Here is a 14,372-nt window from a genome sequence, read left to right on the forward strand (position 1 = left end):
ACCACTCAGACTCTGCAAACAAACCGGGGCAATCATCTCATTTTTACTAATTAATACTTTAAACAGAGACAGACGGTGACCTCGCCCTTGTTTCAACAGTGAAGGTGAATATTGGAAATGCTGGAAAGTTGTGTCAAACACTGAATAAAAAGGTCAGTTCAGTCCGTGTTTACACTTTCGAGCAGAAGTGACACTGGAAATGAAAAGAGGAAGAGACGTAAGTGAAAAAAAAAAAGTGATATAAGCAGGCTTGTGTGGCCATATATGTGGTCAGAGACGATTTGAAATTGGTCTACCATGATTTAGACTTACAGTTTATACCACGTTAGCTACCTAAGATTTCAGGATGAATTGGGCGGGCCATATGTTATCATCATAATTATGATAAGTGTCTGATAGCAAAGTGCTAAATGATGTTGTGTTGGTGGTGATGGATGGGACAGACGTGACATGACAGACATGTGATAGGTAACGGCGATTCTTGCTGGGCATGTTACTCATATATGACGTATGAATGATAACTATGGGATGGTGATGTTTACCCAGTAAGATGTTATCAGGATGTGTTACAGATGGTCATACTGTGAGACGTGAATGGTGTCGTAACTATTGGATATGTGAGTAGTCAAAAAAAATCAAAGACTATTGTGGAGATATGAATGATAACCTCTCTGTGTCTCTCTTTCCAAACAGCTCTTAATGAAGGCAACTAGAAGCAATATGTTGGGCACTGGAATATCAAACAACAAGGTCAAGTATTCGAGGCTGGCCGCCGATGACGACGGTTACATAGACTTACAGGTGAGAGACGTGTTCTTCTTCTCCACTGTCTCTGATGTCTCATGCTGCTCTATGGGTTGCTCAGCAGCCTGGTGCTAATTAGTGAACCTATTTACTACCACAGGCCATTAATTTGAGGTAAATCCCAATTAATGAATTCCTGGTAATGTGCCAAAGCTTTCTGTGATAATACCGGAGGAGATACGAGAAGCTGCCTGCAAAAGAACAAGTCTGATAAAAATGTTGTTTCTGTTTTGGGGGGGATTAACACAGGCTCATTTTGTTTTGATACAAACTGAAATAATTCTAATATTCATTATGAAAGTAAAAGTATTTTAAAGGCAATGTAGAGACAGCACTGCACCAAAGCTACATTATCTGTAAATGTAACTAAGTACATTTACTCAAGCACTGTACTTAACTGATGAAAAAACACTCCAGAAAACTAAATGTCTTGTATTTTGTCCAACTGAACACTTTACAGTTCAAGAAAAGCCCGCCAAAGGTTCCGTACAAGGCAATCGCACTGGCAATATTCCTGTTTTTGATTGGCTCCTTACTGATAATCTTCGGGGCTCTTCTTCTGTCAGGAACCATAAAGGTCGAGGTGAGTCTGCTCAGTTAATGTGCATAACATCTGTTCAAATGGCAAATTACATCGATGGGTGTCAGGTCCGGGTTTTTGTCTGGAGTCAGTATAGGTGGACTGTAGTTGAAACCTGTCGTGTAGTTTATAAATTGAAATGCAATTTTTTTTTGTTCCGTTGCCAAAGAGCTTATTGTGAAGCGTGTCACATTCTGCCATGATGTTTGGGTTCCTTAAAAGTGACAGTAAATACCCCGTCAGGCTTGTTCTCCTGAAAATCCATTTGCGACAAAAAATGTTTGTGTCTGAGCCGCCTGCCTTCTGTCTGTTCTGAGTGTAATTCCTTCTTAGAAGATATACTGTATCTCTTTTTATGTTGCTCCTCTATGTGAACTTAGAGGAGCTTCTTATTCACATTTTCTGTTCTTGTGTACAAAATGTGTCTCCAAGCACCTCTGAAGGCAGTTTGATTAATCAAGTCTTCCGGATGTCCTTGGATGTACCTCGATGTTATGAGCATATTTCAATATTATAATATATGTTGGGAAATACGCTTTCTCACTTTCTTGCTGAGAGTTAGATGAGAAGATTGATACCACTCTCCAATACTTGTGCCGATATAATACCTGAGTTTCACTACTGATACTTTGTTTGATACCTACATTTAAGGAATATAAACATGTTATGTTATAAGCAGCCGTACGAGAAAATTGCCTCAATTAAATATCCTGAAATCTGCAACAGTTTGATTTAAATCAGGAACTCCCTGATCAAAGAATAAGGAAACAAGACAGTTAATCTAACCAGACATTCAAAGCCAGCTTTCAGCACTTGACAGTTTTTCTCGACACTTGGTGCTACAGTATGAAAACATTTCAACCAGTACCAGAAAAGTAATGCGGTGTGATACTCCGCTCTAATGTTTTGACACATGTAGAGAGCCAACACAGCCTCCGAAATGTCAACCCATGCGGTAATTAAAACACTTGCGTCGAGCTAATCTTGTTTTTAAATAGCCGTAATTGAACTGTTGTCCTGGCATTTTATTGCCTCGCTGCCAGTATTCTGCTGCGCTCTCGCTTTTTCCCTGCCACGATGCTTTTGTGTGTGTTTGAAATATAACTAATGATTTTGATATGTTATACCTTGGAGTGCCAGCTTTGGTAAGAGCCCCTGCTGTGGTTTCTGCTTCCAGAAATCATGACTCCATGTTGGAAATAACGGAGCCTGCGCATATTATATTTGTAATTATCAGTAGGAGGTTAATGTGAATGTTTTTACCAGTCTGCAGATTGTATTTGCAGAAAATCGTATCTGACATGAAGACAGCGTCGGAGTATTTGAGCCGTCGACTTGCCAATTTGCCCACGCGAGTTGAAATAGCATATCTAATACCACAAATTACACAAGGTTCGAGCAATGGATGAAGGAGAAACGGGATGCAGGCAGGCTCTATTGCAAGACTTTGTAGGAGTTTTGGGTTTAAAGAGTGTAGTTTCATTATTTTTTGTGTGTGTGTGTGTGTGTGTGTGTGTGTGTGTGTGTGTGTGTGTGTGTGTGTGTGTGTGTGTGTGTGTGTGTGTGTGTGTGTGTGTGTGTGTGTGTGTGTGTGTGTGTGTGTATTGGTGAACTGGAGCTAGGTCAAGGTCTTCAGCACAGAACATTGTGAAAAAAATTCTGAACACAGTCTACCATTGCAGTGGCAAATAAAAGGAAAATAAAGCCCACGATGAAACACATTAACCTTTCACTTTAACTACTTATTTTTTAATACTAAAAACAATTCAGGTATTAAAAAAGTTGTATTTTAATCTGGAGAATCAAGAATCAGTTCCCCAAAAATACAAAAATACACTGACGTTATTCTCCATTAAAAAGAAACAAACAAACCCAACACAAAGTCCACTAACTAGCTTTTTCCAGAGCTTTCAACCGCATTACTTGGTCTTCATCTGCTGATGGAGTATGCTCGGTTGTCGCCTGTGGAACCTCAGTCAAGTGATGACAACTGAGCCATCTCCGTGACAACTGGGCATGCTCCATTGGCTGATGAAGACCATGAGATGTGGTTGAAAGCCCTGAAAAAAAAAAACGTAAGAGAACTTTATGTCAAGATTATTATTTTGGTTTTGCCTGACTACAAAAACAATTCTCTTGTTTTTTTTTGTTTTTTTTGTAATTTGGTTGAATTGACCCTTTACAAACCAATTCACAACTACAATAAGATGATCCCCATGACCATGGCCTGTGCGGCTGTGCATCTTTGAGAGGGCTTACAGTGACTCAGTGCACAAGACTGCCATCTGGTGGTGAAATGAAACACTTCACATGGCGTTGCCTGTGGCTACTGGTGCTTAGCTGCCCTGCATGTGAAACGACTGATGATTTACATGAAACCAGATCTCAGACAGATGAAGTCATCACCGTCTGTGTGCCTCCTGCATTCATTCGAAGCATGTTTAATGTCGTGCTGGCAGGCAACGTGGAGATAAACATGTTAAAGCCTCACGAGTACATTAAGGACTCTGTGATGCTTCTTCCAGCCATTCATTACCAAGTATTCCAGCATATGATGTTTGTGAGTACATAGTGGGTCTGATTCACAACCTAAAGTAGATCAATGGTGCTTTTTAACCCCTTACCATTCCACCCTCTTTTTTAAGAGGGACAGGGGAAGTTCAGGATGAGATAACAGGTCAGCAGTAGATGTCACATAGAAGTGATAAACCTAAATATTAATTTGAGCTCAGCACATTAATAAGAAATAGAAATTAATTAATTAAAATAAATTATGAAAGTGTCTAAGAGCGTGGAACGTGATGATAGTAGTATATGGCCATTCCCATGCTCTATTATGTCTCATAAATCGTTGCAGCAATTTTTGGGTTGATACCATTTGTTACACAGATTTGGTGCTAAATTCAACCATTTTTTACCACTTGAGGATTGATAAAAAAATTATTAATTATCCCTCCAAAATACCACAATAAGACACCAAGACCTTGAGGTACACCATAGAAAAAAACATGTTGTGATTTGGTTTCAAAATCGTTTGACATTTGGAGAGTTCTTCAAGAATTGCATTTTTGGGTGATTGGATGGCGAGCACTTCTGTTCTGGAAACTGCTCAGAAAACACCCTTATTGTCAGTCTACCTAGGAAAGCCATCCATCCTCTGAATGCTCTAGGTATCTAGTTTGTTGCTGTAAAGTTTCATGAGGCTGTGATTATCCTAGAGGTCACCGCAGGTCATTTTATACAGTGAGGTCAAGTTTTTAAAAAATGGTCTCAATACAATGAAATGGCTACTATGGGGACTAACATCATCACACATGAATACAATTGGCCTCATTGGATCCACAAGAGTCTCAGCTTTACAGTGATACCCAATCTATGCAGAAATATTCAAACACACCATTTATACTGCATGGTTTTTGCCCCAAATTGCATGTGATTATTGAGGTCAGAAGTCAAAGGACATGGTTGTACCAATGTATTCCTTATGTTTTTCTAGTTTCACCTGATACCAGTATCTTCCATCTACCTTAAAAACTCAGCCCGCCGGCGGGCCCAGCTACTATTCTATCTGAGTTTTGAGGGGTTAAATACAAAGAAATGTCTATTTGTAACCCCTCGTCACAGGTTCTCACCCCCAACTCCCATTCCATGCTCCTCTTTGTTATGTTTTCAGCATCCAGACCGCACCATTCCCGTCATCATCATAGGGCTGCTCGTTTTCCTTCCCGGATTTTACCATTTGAGAATCGCCTACTACGCCGCAAAGGGTTACCGGGGTTACTCTTACGACGACATCCCAGATTTTGGCGACTGAGCCAAACGACAGCTGCTTATTTATCGGTGGAGAATGCCCTCCTTTTGCCACACCCTGAGACTGTTGCCTGCTGTTTACTTTGAGTTTCTGAATGTACAGTATGTAGCAAGTAAGGCAAAACCTTTATCACTGTTCTGCCATGATTTTTAAGATTCTGTGTTTATTCGATGCTCTGTGTTGTTTTTTCCTCCACACAAATGCTTGACGAACCTTAGAGGCTTTATATATTCAGCTTTATTAACAATGAGCCAAACACATAATGAGTAGAGGACCTGTTGCTTGCCGGCAACATGTCGGTGTTGTCTCACCACTCATTCAAAAAACAAACTTTAGATGAGTGGTGAACCATTTTTAGAGACTGCACAGATGCCTTTAACTTACTACTGCTAGAGAGTCCTTGACCTGGATGACTGAGAAGCTTTTGTGTTCTTTGCACAGTTGCATAGCTGTTTCATAGTATATCTTAAACAAGTATTTATTTGTGACCGTCGTCTATATGATTTTATGCAAAGCTCGGTGGGGGGGGGGTGGGGGGGGGGGCTGTATTTATCCTAAAGGATTGTATTTGCAGAACTATCCAAAGATTGATTACTTTGTCCAAGTACAGTATATTTTTGAATGAAATGTATGAAGTATTGCTGTTTGTGCATATTCACTTGGTTTTGAATATCAAAGAAAGATGTATTTTTACATGCATTTGCTTGATTAAGAAAAAAATGAAATAAAAGTAGAACTCTGATCCAGAAGTTTTGTTACTGTGATTCTTGGCTCATTCCAGTCTCATTCTCTGCAAAGTCTTTTGAAACATGGTTGTGATGGCAGACTATGGAGATAAAATGTGAATTGAACCATTTATGTAACAAGGAAACTTTAACTATGGGGTTTTGGAAACACACACAAACACTCAAAAAACACACAGTCAGGCAGGGTCCAATTCTACACGGCTGTAATCCAGAGCATCCTGTCTGGTATGGAAACACATCAAAGCACACGACAAAGGAAATGGACAGAAATATCACCTTGGGCATCAACGCTCACAGGCTGCAAACTCCCCACACTGGACTCCATATGCAGTATACACAATGCACCATCTCAATAGCAATCAAGATCATGGATGACCTTCTCAAGCCGATTCACCATCTTTTTCAGCGTCTCCTCTCTGGCAGAGGGTAAAGGTCACCAGGGGGCAGAACAGAACGCCTTAAGCCAAGTTCCCACTACACGACTTTCAAAGTTGTCAGATCGCTGTACTGGTCACACTAAAACAACTTGCTGTCTTGTAATCGGGAGTCTTGAAATCGGCGTGGATGCATGTTTATTCTCAAAGTACATTTACTCAAGTACTTTACTGTACTTTACTTGAGCATTTGGATTTTCTGCTACTCTATACTTCTACTCTACTTAATTTCTATAATATTTTTAAGACATTTAAAGGTACTATATGTAACAATTTACGTGTTTGAATCGCTTTATATTGCCAATGTGTGTTCGGATTGTAACGTAATTTAAAAACTGAGATCTCACCCGACTTTCTCGGTTGCCTATAACAGCCTGTGGACTGATTTCTCGACTGACTCGGACTGTTTTGCTGGGAAAATCCAAAGAATATGACGTTTATGAGCACTCCCGAGTGCCTTGCCTCTCTTCAGCTCCCCTAAAGCACCAACAGTGTGCAGCTAATATAGCAAAATACTGTCTTGAGTGCTTAAGTTAAGGTTGGCCAGCTTGCTGTAACTTACAGTAGCTATGCAGCATGGATCTGCTGGGTTGCTTCATAACATTAGCTGATAAAGTAATTTGCAAACTGCAAGCTAGTTAGTATCATGGAGCCAATGGTCCAAATAAAATATAGGAACATTACAGAACATTATGTAAGGGATAACGCCCGACGAGCTGTCCATTATCAGGAATTAATGGACGACGTGGAGAGATGTCAGGACGCTGACTGCAGTTCACTTAATGGCCACAGGTGTCATTATTACAAGGATCTCCTGAAAGTTACATTATAGTACCTTTAAATTACATTATTGCTAATATTGCAGATAAGGAGTGTGGGACAGGTGCATTTAGATGAAAAAAATCATATAAATGATTGGTAAACAAATAATTAATTTTGATATGATGTAAAGTAATATGTATATGAAACAGTTTCATTTAAAATAATGTCATATTATAATTGAATTAGCTCTTTTTACGTATCTCACCATTGAAACCACAGTTGTGGGAAATAAAGAAAAGTGGTGTTTAGACCCATAAAATGCTTCATAAATTTTATTAAATCACATTATTTGGTAATTATTCTGTTCCACTTCTATTTCCATGGAAACTAGATTTTTTGGGGTTTGAATAAAACTTTAACGATGGCATTTTTTTCAGTGTCGTAAGGACTCAGAAGTGTGGGACAGGCGCATTTAGATGAAAAAAAAATCATATAAATGATTAGAAAACAAAAAAAAAGTTTTCATTATGGTGTAAAGTAATATGTAGAAAGTGATTCATTTGAAATAATGTCATATTATAATTAAATTTGCTCATTTTACGTATCTCAGCATTGAAACCACAGTTGTGTGACATGAAGAAAAGTGGTGTTTGGACCCATAAAATGCTTCATAAATTTTATTAAATCACATTATTTGGCAATTATTCTGTTCCACTTCTGTTTCCATGGAAACTCGATTTTTTGGGGTTTGAATAAAACTTTTACTATGGCTTTTTTTTAGTCTCGAAAAGACTCAGAAGTGTGTGACAGGTGCATTTAGATGAAAAAATCATATAAATTATTTTTAAACAAATAAATAATTTGAATATGGTGTAAAGTAGTATGTATGAAACAATTCCATTTGAAGTAATGTCATATTTAATTGAATTAACTATTTTGCCATATGTCAACATTGAAACCACAGTTGTGTGACATAAAGAAAAGTGGCGTTTGGACCCATAAAATGCTTCAATGCCCTGCAAATTTGAACATAAATACATTCAATACTGGGACTTAAAAATGCCCTTAGTTGCAGAAATACCCACATTTTGAATGCAGGACTTTGACTTGTAACAGTATTTCCCTACATTGTGGTATTGCTACTTTTAAGTACAACATGTGAGCACTTCTTCCATCACAGTTTATTCTAACTCAAAGGTCCAACAAGTTGTCCTGGATTGGCCTCCAACATCAGGTAAAGGACACCCTCTTGTGGTTCCCACTAAACTGGGTGCCATCAAGGGGATTAAGGGCTAAACATTTTTTTTAAAAATCGCCTTTTCATCCTCTGCCTGCACAAACAAACTCTTACAGTGAGTAATCTGCATTGGTTTAAACATTAAAGGGCTTAAAGGGTTGTTGGTGGTTCAGTTTAATGTGGTGTGAGTCTTTTGAACACAACAAGGAAACAGCAGCAGCCAGCCAGAGGAGGGAGGAAGGTGGGAGGGATCCAGCAGAGTGGCTCGATGCTTCACTGTCACCTGGACGTGAAATGAACACCTGTTGCTGCCGGCGAAAGGAAAAGAAAACGCTCATATTTCAGGTAGTTTGAAACGCCACAAAGGAGCAAAGGCCTGCTTTTAGTTAGTCAGACTGTTACCTGCAGACTGAGGCAACAAGAAGGACTGAAAGGAGCAAACTAAGGATGAGTTTTTACCAGGAAGTCCTCCAGTAACCGAGCAGCCACAGGTAGGATCAGTGAAACTCCTCTGCACTAGTTAATGAGTCTGAATGTGTTTCTGACTTCCAGCAGCTTTGAAACGATGAGAAATTAATGCTCTGAGTCCATATACTGGGGAGTGTGAAATTTCCTCTCAATCCTCAGAACAGTGTTTTGCATTTAAACGTGAGTAATGAAGTTTCTTTATGGGGGGATTTTCATTGTTATGTGAATTGTGAAATTGGCAGAAAGTTTGTGGAGCTTGTGGATCTTCTCACGACCAGTTCAAGCCTGCCAACTAGGTCTGTGTTTGTATGTTTCTCCACTGGCATTTAAAACCTGGTAAAACAGGGTCAAGATAGTGGATGTGTGGAAATCTTGCTCCAAAATTTTGCCAAAAATAAACTAAAATCATATCCAGGGCTTTAAAAAATTGCAAGATGACAAACTGCAGGTTCATATAATTTAATTAAAATTATAAAAGTGTTCGAAATAACCTTTTAGAACCCGTAAAACCTGGAAAAGTATGGTTAAGATAGTGGATGTGTGGAAATTTTGCTTCGAAAAGCTGCCAAAAATAAATTGAAATCATATTCAGGGCTCTAAAATTGCAAGATGACTAACTGTATTTTCATATAATTTAATTAAAATGATAAAAGTATTTAAAATAACCTTTTTAGAACTGATTTTTGAACCCTTAAACCTGGTAAAACATGGTTAAGATAGTGGATGTGTGGAAATTTTTGCTTCGAAAAGCTGCCAAAAATAAATTGAAATCATATTCAGGGCTCTAGAAATTGCAAGATTACAAACTGCACGTCCAAGTAATTTAATTAAAGTCCTAAAAGTATTTGAAATGACCTTTTAGAACAGATTTTTTTTTAACCCTTAAACCAGGTAAAACATGGTTAAGATCAGTGGCGGATTAAGGTGGTCAAGGGCCCCTAGGCTACTCTTTGTATGGGCCCCCCAACCTTACTCATCATGCTTCAATGTTAACAGAAAAAAGTAAGTGACATGTATAAAAGCAAAAGTACACATACACATTGAGACAGCCTTTAATCTAAGCCTTGAAATACCTGGTCAATTTAGGGATTTTCTTTAGTAGATCTTCCAGCTGTTGTACTTTTTCGTTTTTTCGTGTGCTACATGCTCATATATTTTTCTGATATTTTGCCACTACTCTGTCCAGTAGTGATGTATTATTTGAAGACCTTATGAGCCTGGTCATATCAATGGTGCCAGGTTCATAAGGTCAGCTGATTGGGTAGATGTGTCCCACTTCATTTAATTTTTCTAACGTTTCTTATAGGCCAATAGGGGTAAAGTTTTTTTTTTTTTTTCTCTTAAGTACATTTAAATAATTAAAATAATCTGACCAATCTGGGGCCCTTGCAAACATGGGGCCAGCCTGTGCATTAATAATAAAAATATTTTTTGTACCCTTAAAACCTGGAAAAACATGGTTAAAGTAGTGGATGTTTGAAAATTTTGCTTCAAAATTCTGCCAAAAATAAATTAAAATTCATATTCAGGGCTCAAAGATGACAAACTGCAGGTCCATGTAATTTAATTAAAATCATAAACGTATTTGAATATTTTTCATTCAGTGCTTTTAATGGTTCAAAGAGCAGCAGAGTCCGAGCTGTTAAGTCTCTCTTTCTCTATCCTATTCACCCCATTCAGCACATTGATTCAGTACAACCTCACAATTGTGTAGAGCCAGACACAGAATATGAAATGTCATCTCTTTGTGCTGTTGACTTTGTACTAAGACCAGAGTCTTCTCTTCATTTCACAGATTATGAGAGAAATTTTCTCATGACTTCCCCCAGACGGGTTCATTTAATCATTTCAAATTGCATTCATGGTTTGATTGAGTCTGTTAAGGTGCCAGATGGGCACAGTTTCTCCACAATATATAACGTTTTCCCTAAAGTTTACATCATCAGAGTGGAAATGACTTCATTATGAAGAGATAGGACTGACACCACCTGAATTATATGGATGCAGTATAAACACTTTAAATCTGATAGTTAAAGCAGACTGAAGTAGATGCAAATTATTACCTGCCAAGCATCAAAAAGCTCAGACCAGTGTTTTTGCATGCTGTATCCCAGTGCAAGATGCCTGTTGTAGTGTTAGTTTAGACTTTGAGAGGAGAGTCAAAGGTCTCTGCAAAACCATAATGGCATGATTGGAAACCAACAACTGTCAGAATGTTGGGAAAAACACAATTGAAAGTGGTTGTAATGTAAAACCAACTGGTATTATCCGTTTAAAGTCCCTGAAAATTTGGCTCCAAAAGTTTAAGAATTTCTTTATAACAATGATAATCATGACTAAGTTCGCTAAAATCAAGGTTACAGTAATGTTGTATAGTGTGCTGCAGGAATGAGTCCTAAAACCTGGAAATGAGTTAGCATTTTAGCACTTCCGGTTCCCTCGTCTCAAAGTCAATGGGTTTTTGAATGGGTTTTTAGTTAGATGCCTGTAATAAGGTCTGTGGTTAACACAAGCTGAAGAGATTTTAACATTTTGTCCTACGACATAAAATACGTCAGTAAATATCCCACTTGTAGATTTTGAAGCTTTCATATGTCTTCAAAAAGGCGGTTGCAAACAAGTGGCTAAATGAGACTACTAAACGTCATCACGCCAACTCGTCCGCCTTTACAGCCTTGTTGTGTATACTCGCTCTCATGTGACCATGTGTAGTTGGCTTATAGCATAACAGTAGCTTTTTACTTGTGGCGATTAACGCTTAAAAAGTGGTGTTCATTGGTGAAGATTATTTTGCTTTGGAACTTCATGTTCATGTAGGACCCCATCACTCATAGGAAGAAGCTGATTGGGAAAATAGTTTCTCTTAGGGACTTTAAGCTCAAGAATTAAATGTAGTTCTGCTTTGCCAAAAGACTCTGCAGTAACTTTTAAGTGCTTTTTACACAGTCAAGATTGTCTCCTGTTTTGGAAATCGTAACTTTTTAAAGGGGACATATCATGAAAAAATATTTTTTTTTCAGTGCTTGTGCTCACATATTTGGGTATCTGGAGTGCCTACCAACCCACAAACTGTGAAATAAGACAACCCAGTCAGTTTTTTGTGGGCTGCCTTGAAACCGCCCACAGCTTGAGAACTACCTTTGCAAAGCTATGTAGCAAGCCAATCAGAGCAGACTGGACTTTTTCAGGAGGCAGTCAAAAAGAGACCGGCACTAAAACAGAGCGTTTCAGACAGAGGGTGAATACAGGTATATTCAGACGGACAGTAAAAGAAAAAAGAAAGTGTTTTTTGAACATTAAAGCATGTAAACATGTTCAAGTAGAAACCCAAAATACAAGTATGAACCTGAAAATGAGCATGATAGGTCCCCTTTAAGGTGTGGACTCAAGTCAACATCACTTGGACATTTGAGTTAGAATGATTTGATATCCTCTCCAAGACCAGCAAATGTAAAATTATGTTGTAAAAGCATTCAAGCATTTTCCTGACAACAGATATCCTTTGAATCAATTTGACAGCAGCCGACCACATTGCCCCAGCTTTAGGGAAAGGTGCATTTGGCAGTGAAGAGCAGCAGACAGACAGCAGATGATACCTCAGATTATCAGACTGAGATGTAAAGACTCCCCTGCTGTCAACAAAAAACAGACGGCTACGTGCAAAACATTCGCCCCCAGAAATAACACCTAATTGCACAGAAATATTATTAATAATTTAATGAAAAAATGTTCAGGCTGTTCTCATACACCGTTCGTAGCTAATGCACTGTAATTCATATCCATCCCACGAAATCAATTTGTATGTAACCCATGTAATTGTGAACCAGGAAGTATAAGGAGTGACAAATGCAGCATAGGGAGGAGGTCAGGGTGGACCAGGGGTCAAAAAACACCTAACTTTATCCCAGGAGATCGGTATTAGTGCTCCGCGTGAAACCAGAAGTCAACGTTGATTTATTCGTCACGTAACTTTCCTATTTAAGGTACGTCATATTCTGAGTTATTTGAACCTAAACCACAATCTTTTCCTAAACCTAGACTTAGCAGTTTTGTTGCCTAAACCTAACCAAGTTGTTTCCTGTGAAGACGGAAGTTTTGAAAAGATTGTATGCGTGTAATGAGTGGAAATTGACACGTGTTGCTGGACATTTGTAGAAAAACAATTAACTTTTCGTAAGCTATCATAAGCAGGGTTTCCACCAAACGTTGTCCCGGGACTAAAACTACTTTTCAAGGAACTGATAGGTTCCTTCAGCCCACTGTTGTCTGCTTGATGGTTATTTATTTGTGCTTTAGAACGTATAGTTGTGAAACAATGAGAAAATAACTCGTGATCTCTCTCTCTTTTTCTCTCTGTTTTTTTTTAATGAGTCATGAGGCTGACAGCAAAGCCTAACTTTACTTGTTTTACCAATCAGTGACGCTCATCCCTGCAAACCCCGAAAGTCCCAGTACTTTCAAAAGTACTACCCCCCGACCAGAGCCTTTTTGGGAGGAAAAAAAGGCCCATAAAATGTCCCCAGAACTTAATTTAGACCCTGGTTCCTGCAGTTGAAATAGATGAGTTCCTCAAAAGGTTCTTAGTTCTGAGGGAAAGTTCCTGCGGTGGAAACAAGGCTATACGAACCGTTGTATGAGGATACGTTGAAAAACACTTTTTTTTTTTTATAAAGAATTGTTCTGTATTTTTCTTTAATTCTCACTGTTAGACTATTTAAAAAAATTCTAGTAGCGTTAAACTTGGTGAAGGGTTTATAATGACTTGTTTAGGACTTGAAACACTGACTTGGGACTTTAAAACCAAGACTTTGATGTTGCCTATTCATGATTTACAAAGCAGTGACTTTGCCCCATCTATTCTTTTAATCCCTGACATATATTTGAAGTATATCTCATAGGTTAAATAAAAAAAAAATATTGTGGCTTTCATCTGGATTTGCCTGCCTGCTCACTGATTCATAGAAAAGATACCTGATGTTTGTACTGTGAGCACAGAGATGCAATACCCACACAGTGGAAATCTCTTTACTTTTCCTTTTTTCTCTCACCTTTTCAGTCTGTCCTATTTTCTCTTAAGTGCACATCAAACCGAACCACGCGGAGGGTTCCTATTGTGATGGGAAGCTTTTGTTAGAATTTGAAAATGGGCCCTTCTAAGCCTTGTGCAGGCTATGAAAAATCAAATATACACTTACAGGGCACGGAAAAAAAATAACATAGCTCCTCGTGGAGAAGAACTTGAGCTCTGAAGTAACTTAATCACAATAACAATTACTGCTGCAGAGGTGGGTTACGGCAGGTTGCATGGCAATGAGATGTGAGAGGCGTCTGTCGATAGGCACTCTGACAAGAGTTTTCAAAGCATGACAGCTAACAGAGCTGCAAAGAGCCGGTATAAAAAAAACACTACAGAAGCATGTTTGCTATGTGAAGAAGGACAGCCTCGAAAAGATCAATGAAATGACGTTGAGAGATGGGAAAAGAGGAACTGAGTGTTAGAAATTGAAATTATTGGAATATGGTGGTTATA

The 14,372-nt window shown here is 38.5% G+C and overlaps 2 protein-coding genes and 1 long non-coding RNA gene across 8 annotated transcripts in view; 2 read left to right on the forward strand and 1 right to left on the reverse strand.

The window, feature by feature from the left end:
- The window catches only part of LOC119478463 (transmembrane protein 230-like), a 47,608-nt gene extending 41,664 nt beyond the window's left edge, over window positions 1-5,944 (forward strand). For all 4 annotated transcript variants that reach the window (XM_037753223.1, XM_037753221.1, XM_037753224.1 and 1 more), the window contains exons 2-4: window positions 694-801; window positions 1,265-1,387; window positions 5,058-5,944. In XM_037753223.1, the coding sequence (XP_037609151.1) occupies window positions 694-801; window positions 1,265-1,387; window positions 5,058-5,198 (372 nt within the window). In that variant the 3' untranslated portion in view covers window positions 5,199-5,944. The remainder of the gene's footprint in view (window positions 1-693; window positions 802-1,264; window positions 1,388-5,057) is intronic.
- LOC119478465 overlaps window positions 1-6,992 on the reverse strand; it is a 23,269-nt gene extending 16,277 nt beyond the window's left edge. The window contains exon 1 of the long non-coding RNA XR_005204452.1: window positions 6,774-6,992. This is a non-coding gene — a long non-coding RNA (uncharacterized LOC119478465). The remainder of the gene's footprint in view (window positions 1-6,773) is intronic.
- Window positions 6,993-8,206: 1,214 nt separating this feature from the next.
- The window catches only part of igsf9a (immunoglobulin superfamily, member 9a), a 58,961-nt gene continuing 52,795 nt past the window's right edge, over window positions 8,207-14,372 (forward strand). The window contains exon 1 of one of the 3 annotated variants that reach the window (XM_037753542.1): window positions 8,207-8,719. The gene's annotated coding sequence lies outside the window, so the exon portion shown is untranslated. Of the gene's footprint in view, window positions 8,866-14,372 lie in introns of all 3 variants that reach the window. The other 2 variants (XM_037753543.1, XM_037753541.1) reach the window with 2 other exon arrangements.

This window comes from Sebastes umbrosus, chromosome 19, assembly GCF_015220745.1.
Source record: "Sebastes umbrosus isolate fSebUmb1 chromosome 19, fSebUmb1.pri, whole genome shotgun sequence".
Taxonomy (NCBI): domain Eukaryota; kingdom Metazoa; phylum Chordata; class Actinopteri; order Perciformes; family Sebastidae; genus Sebastes; species Sebastes umbrosus.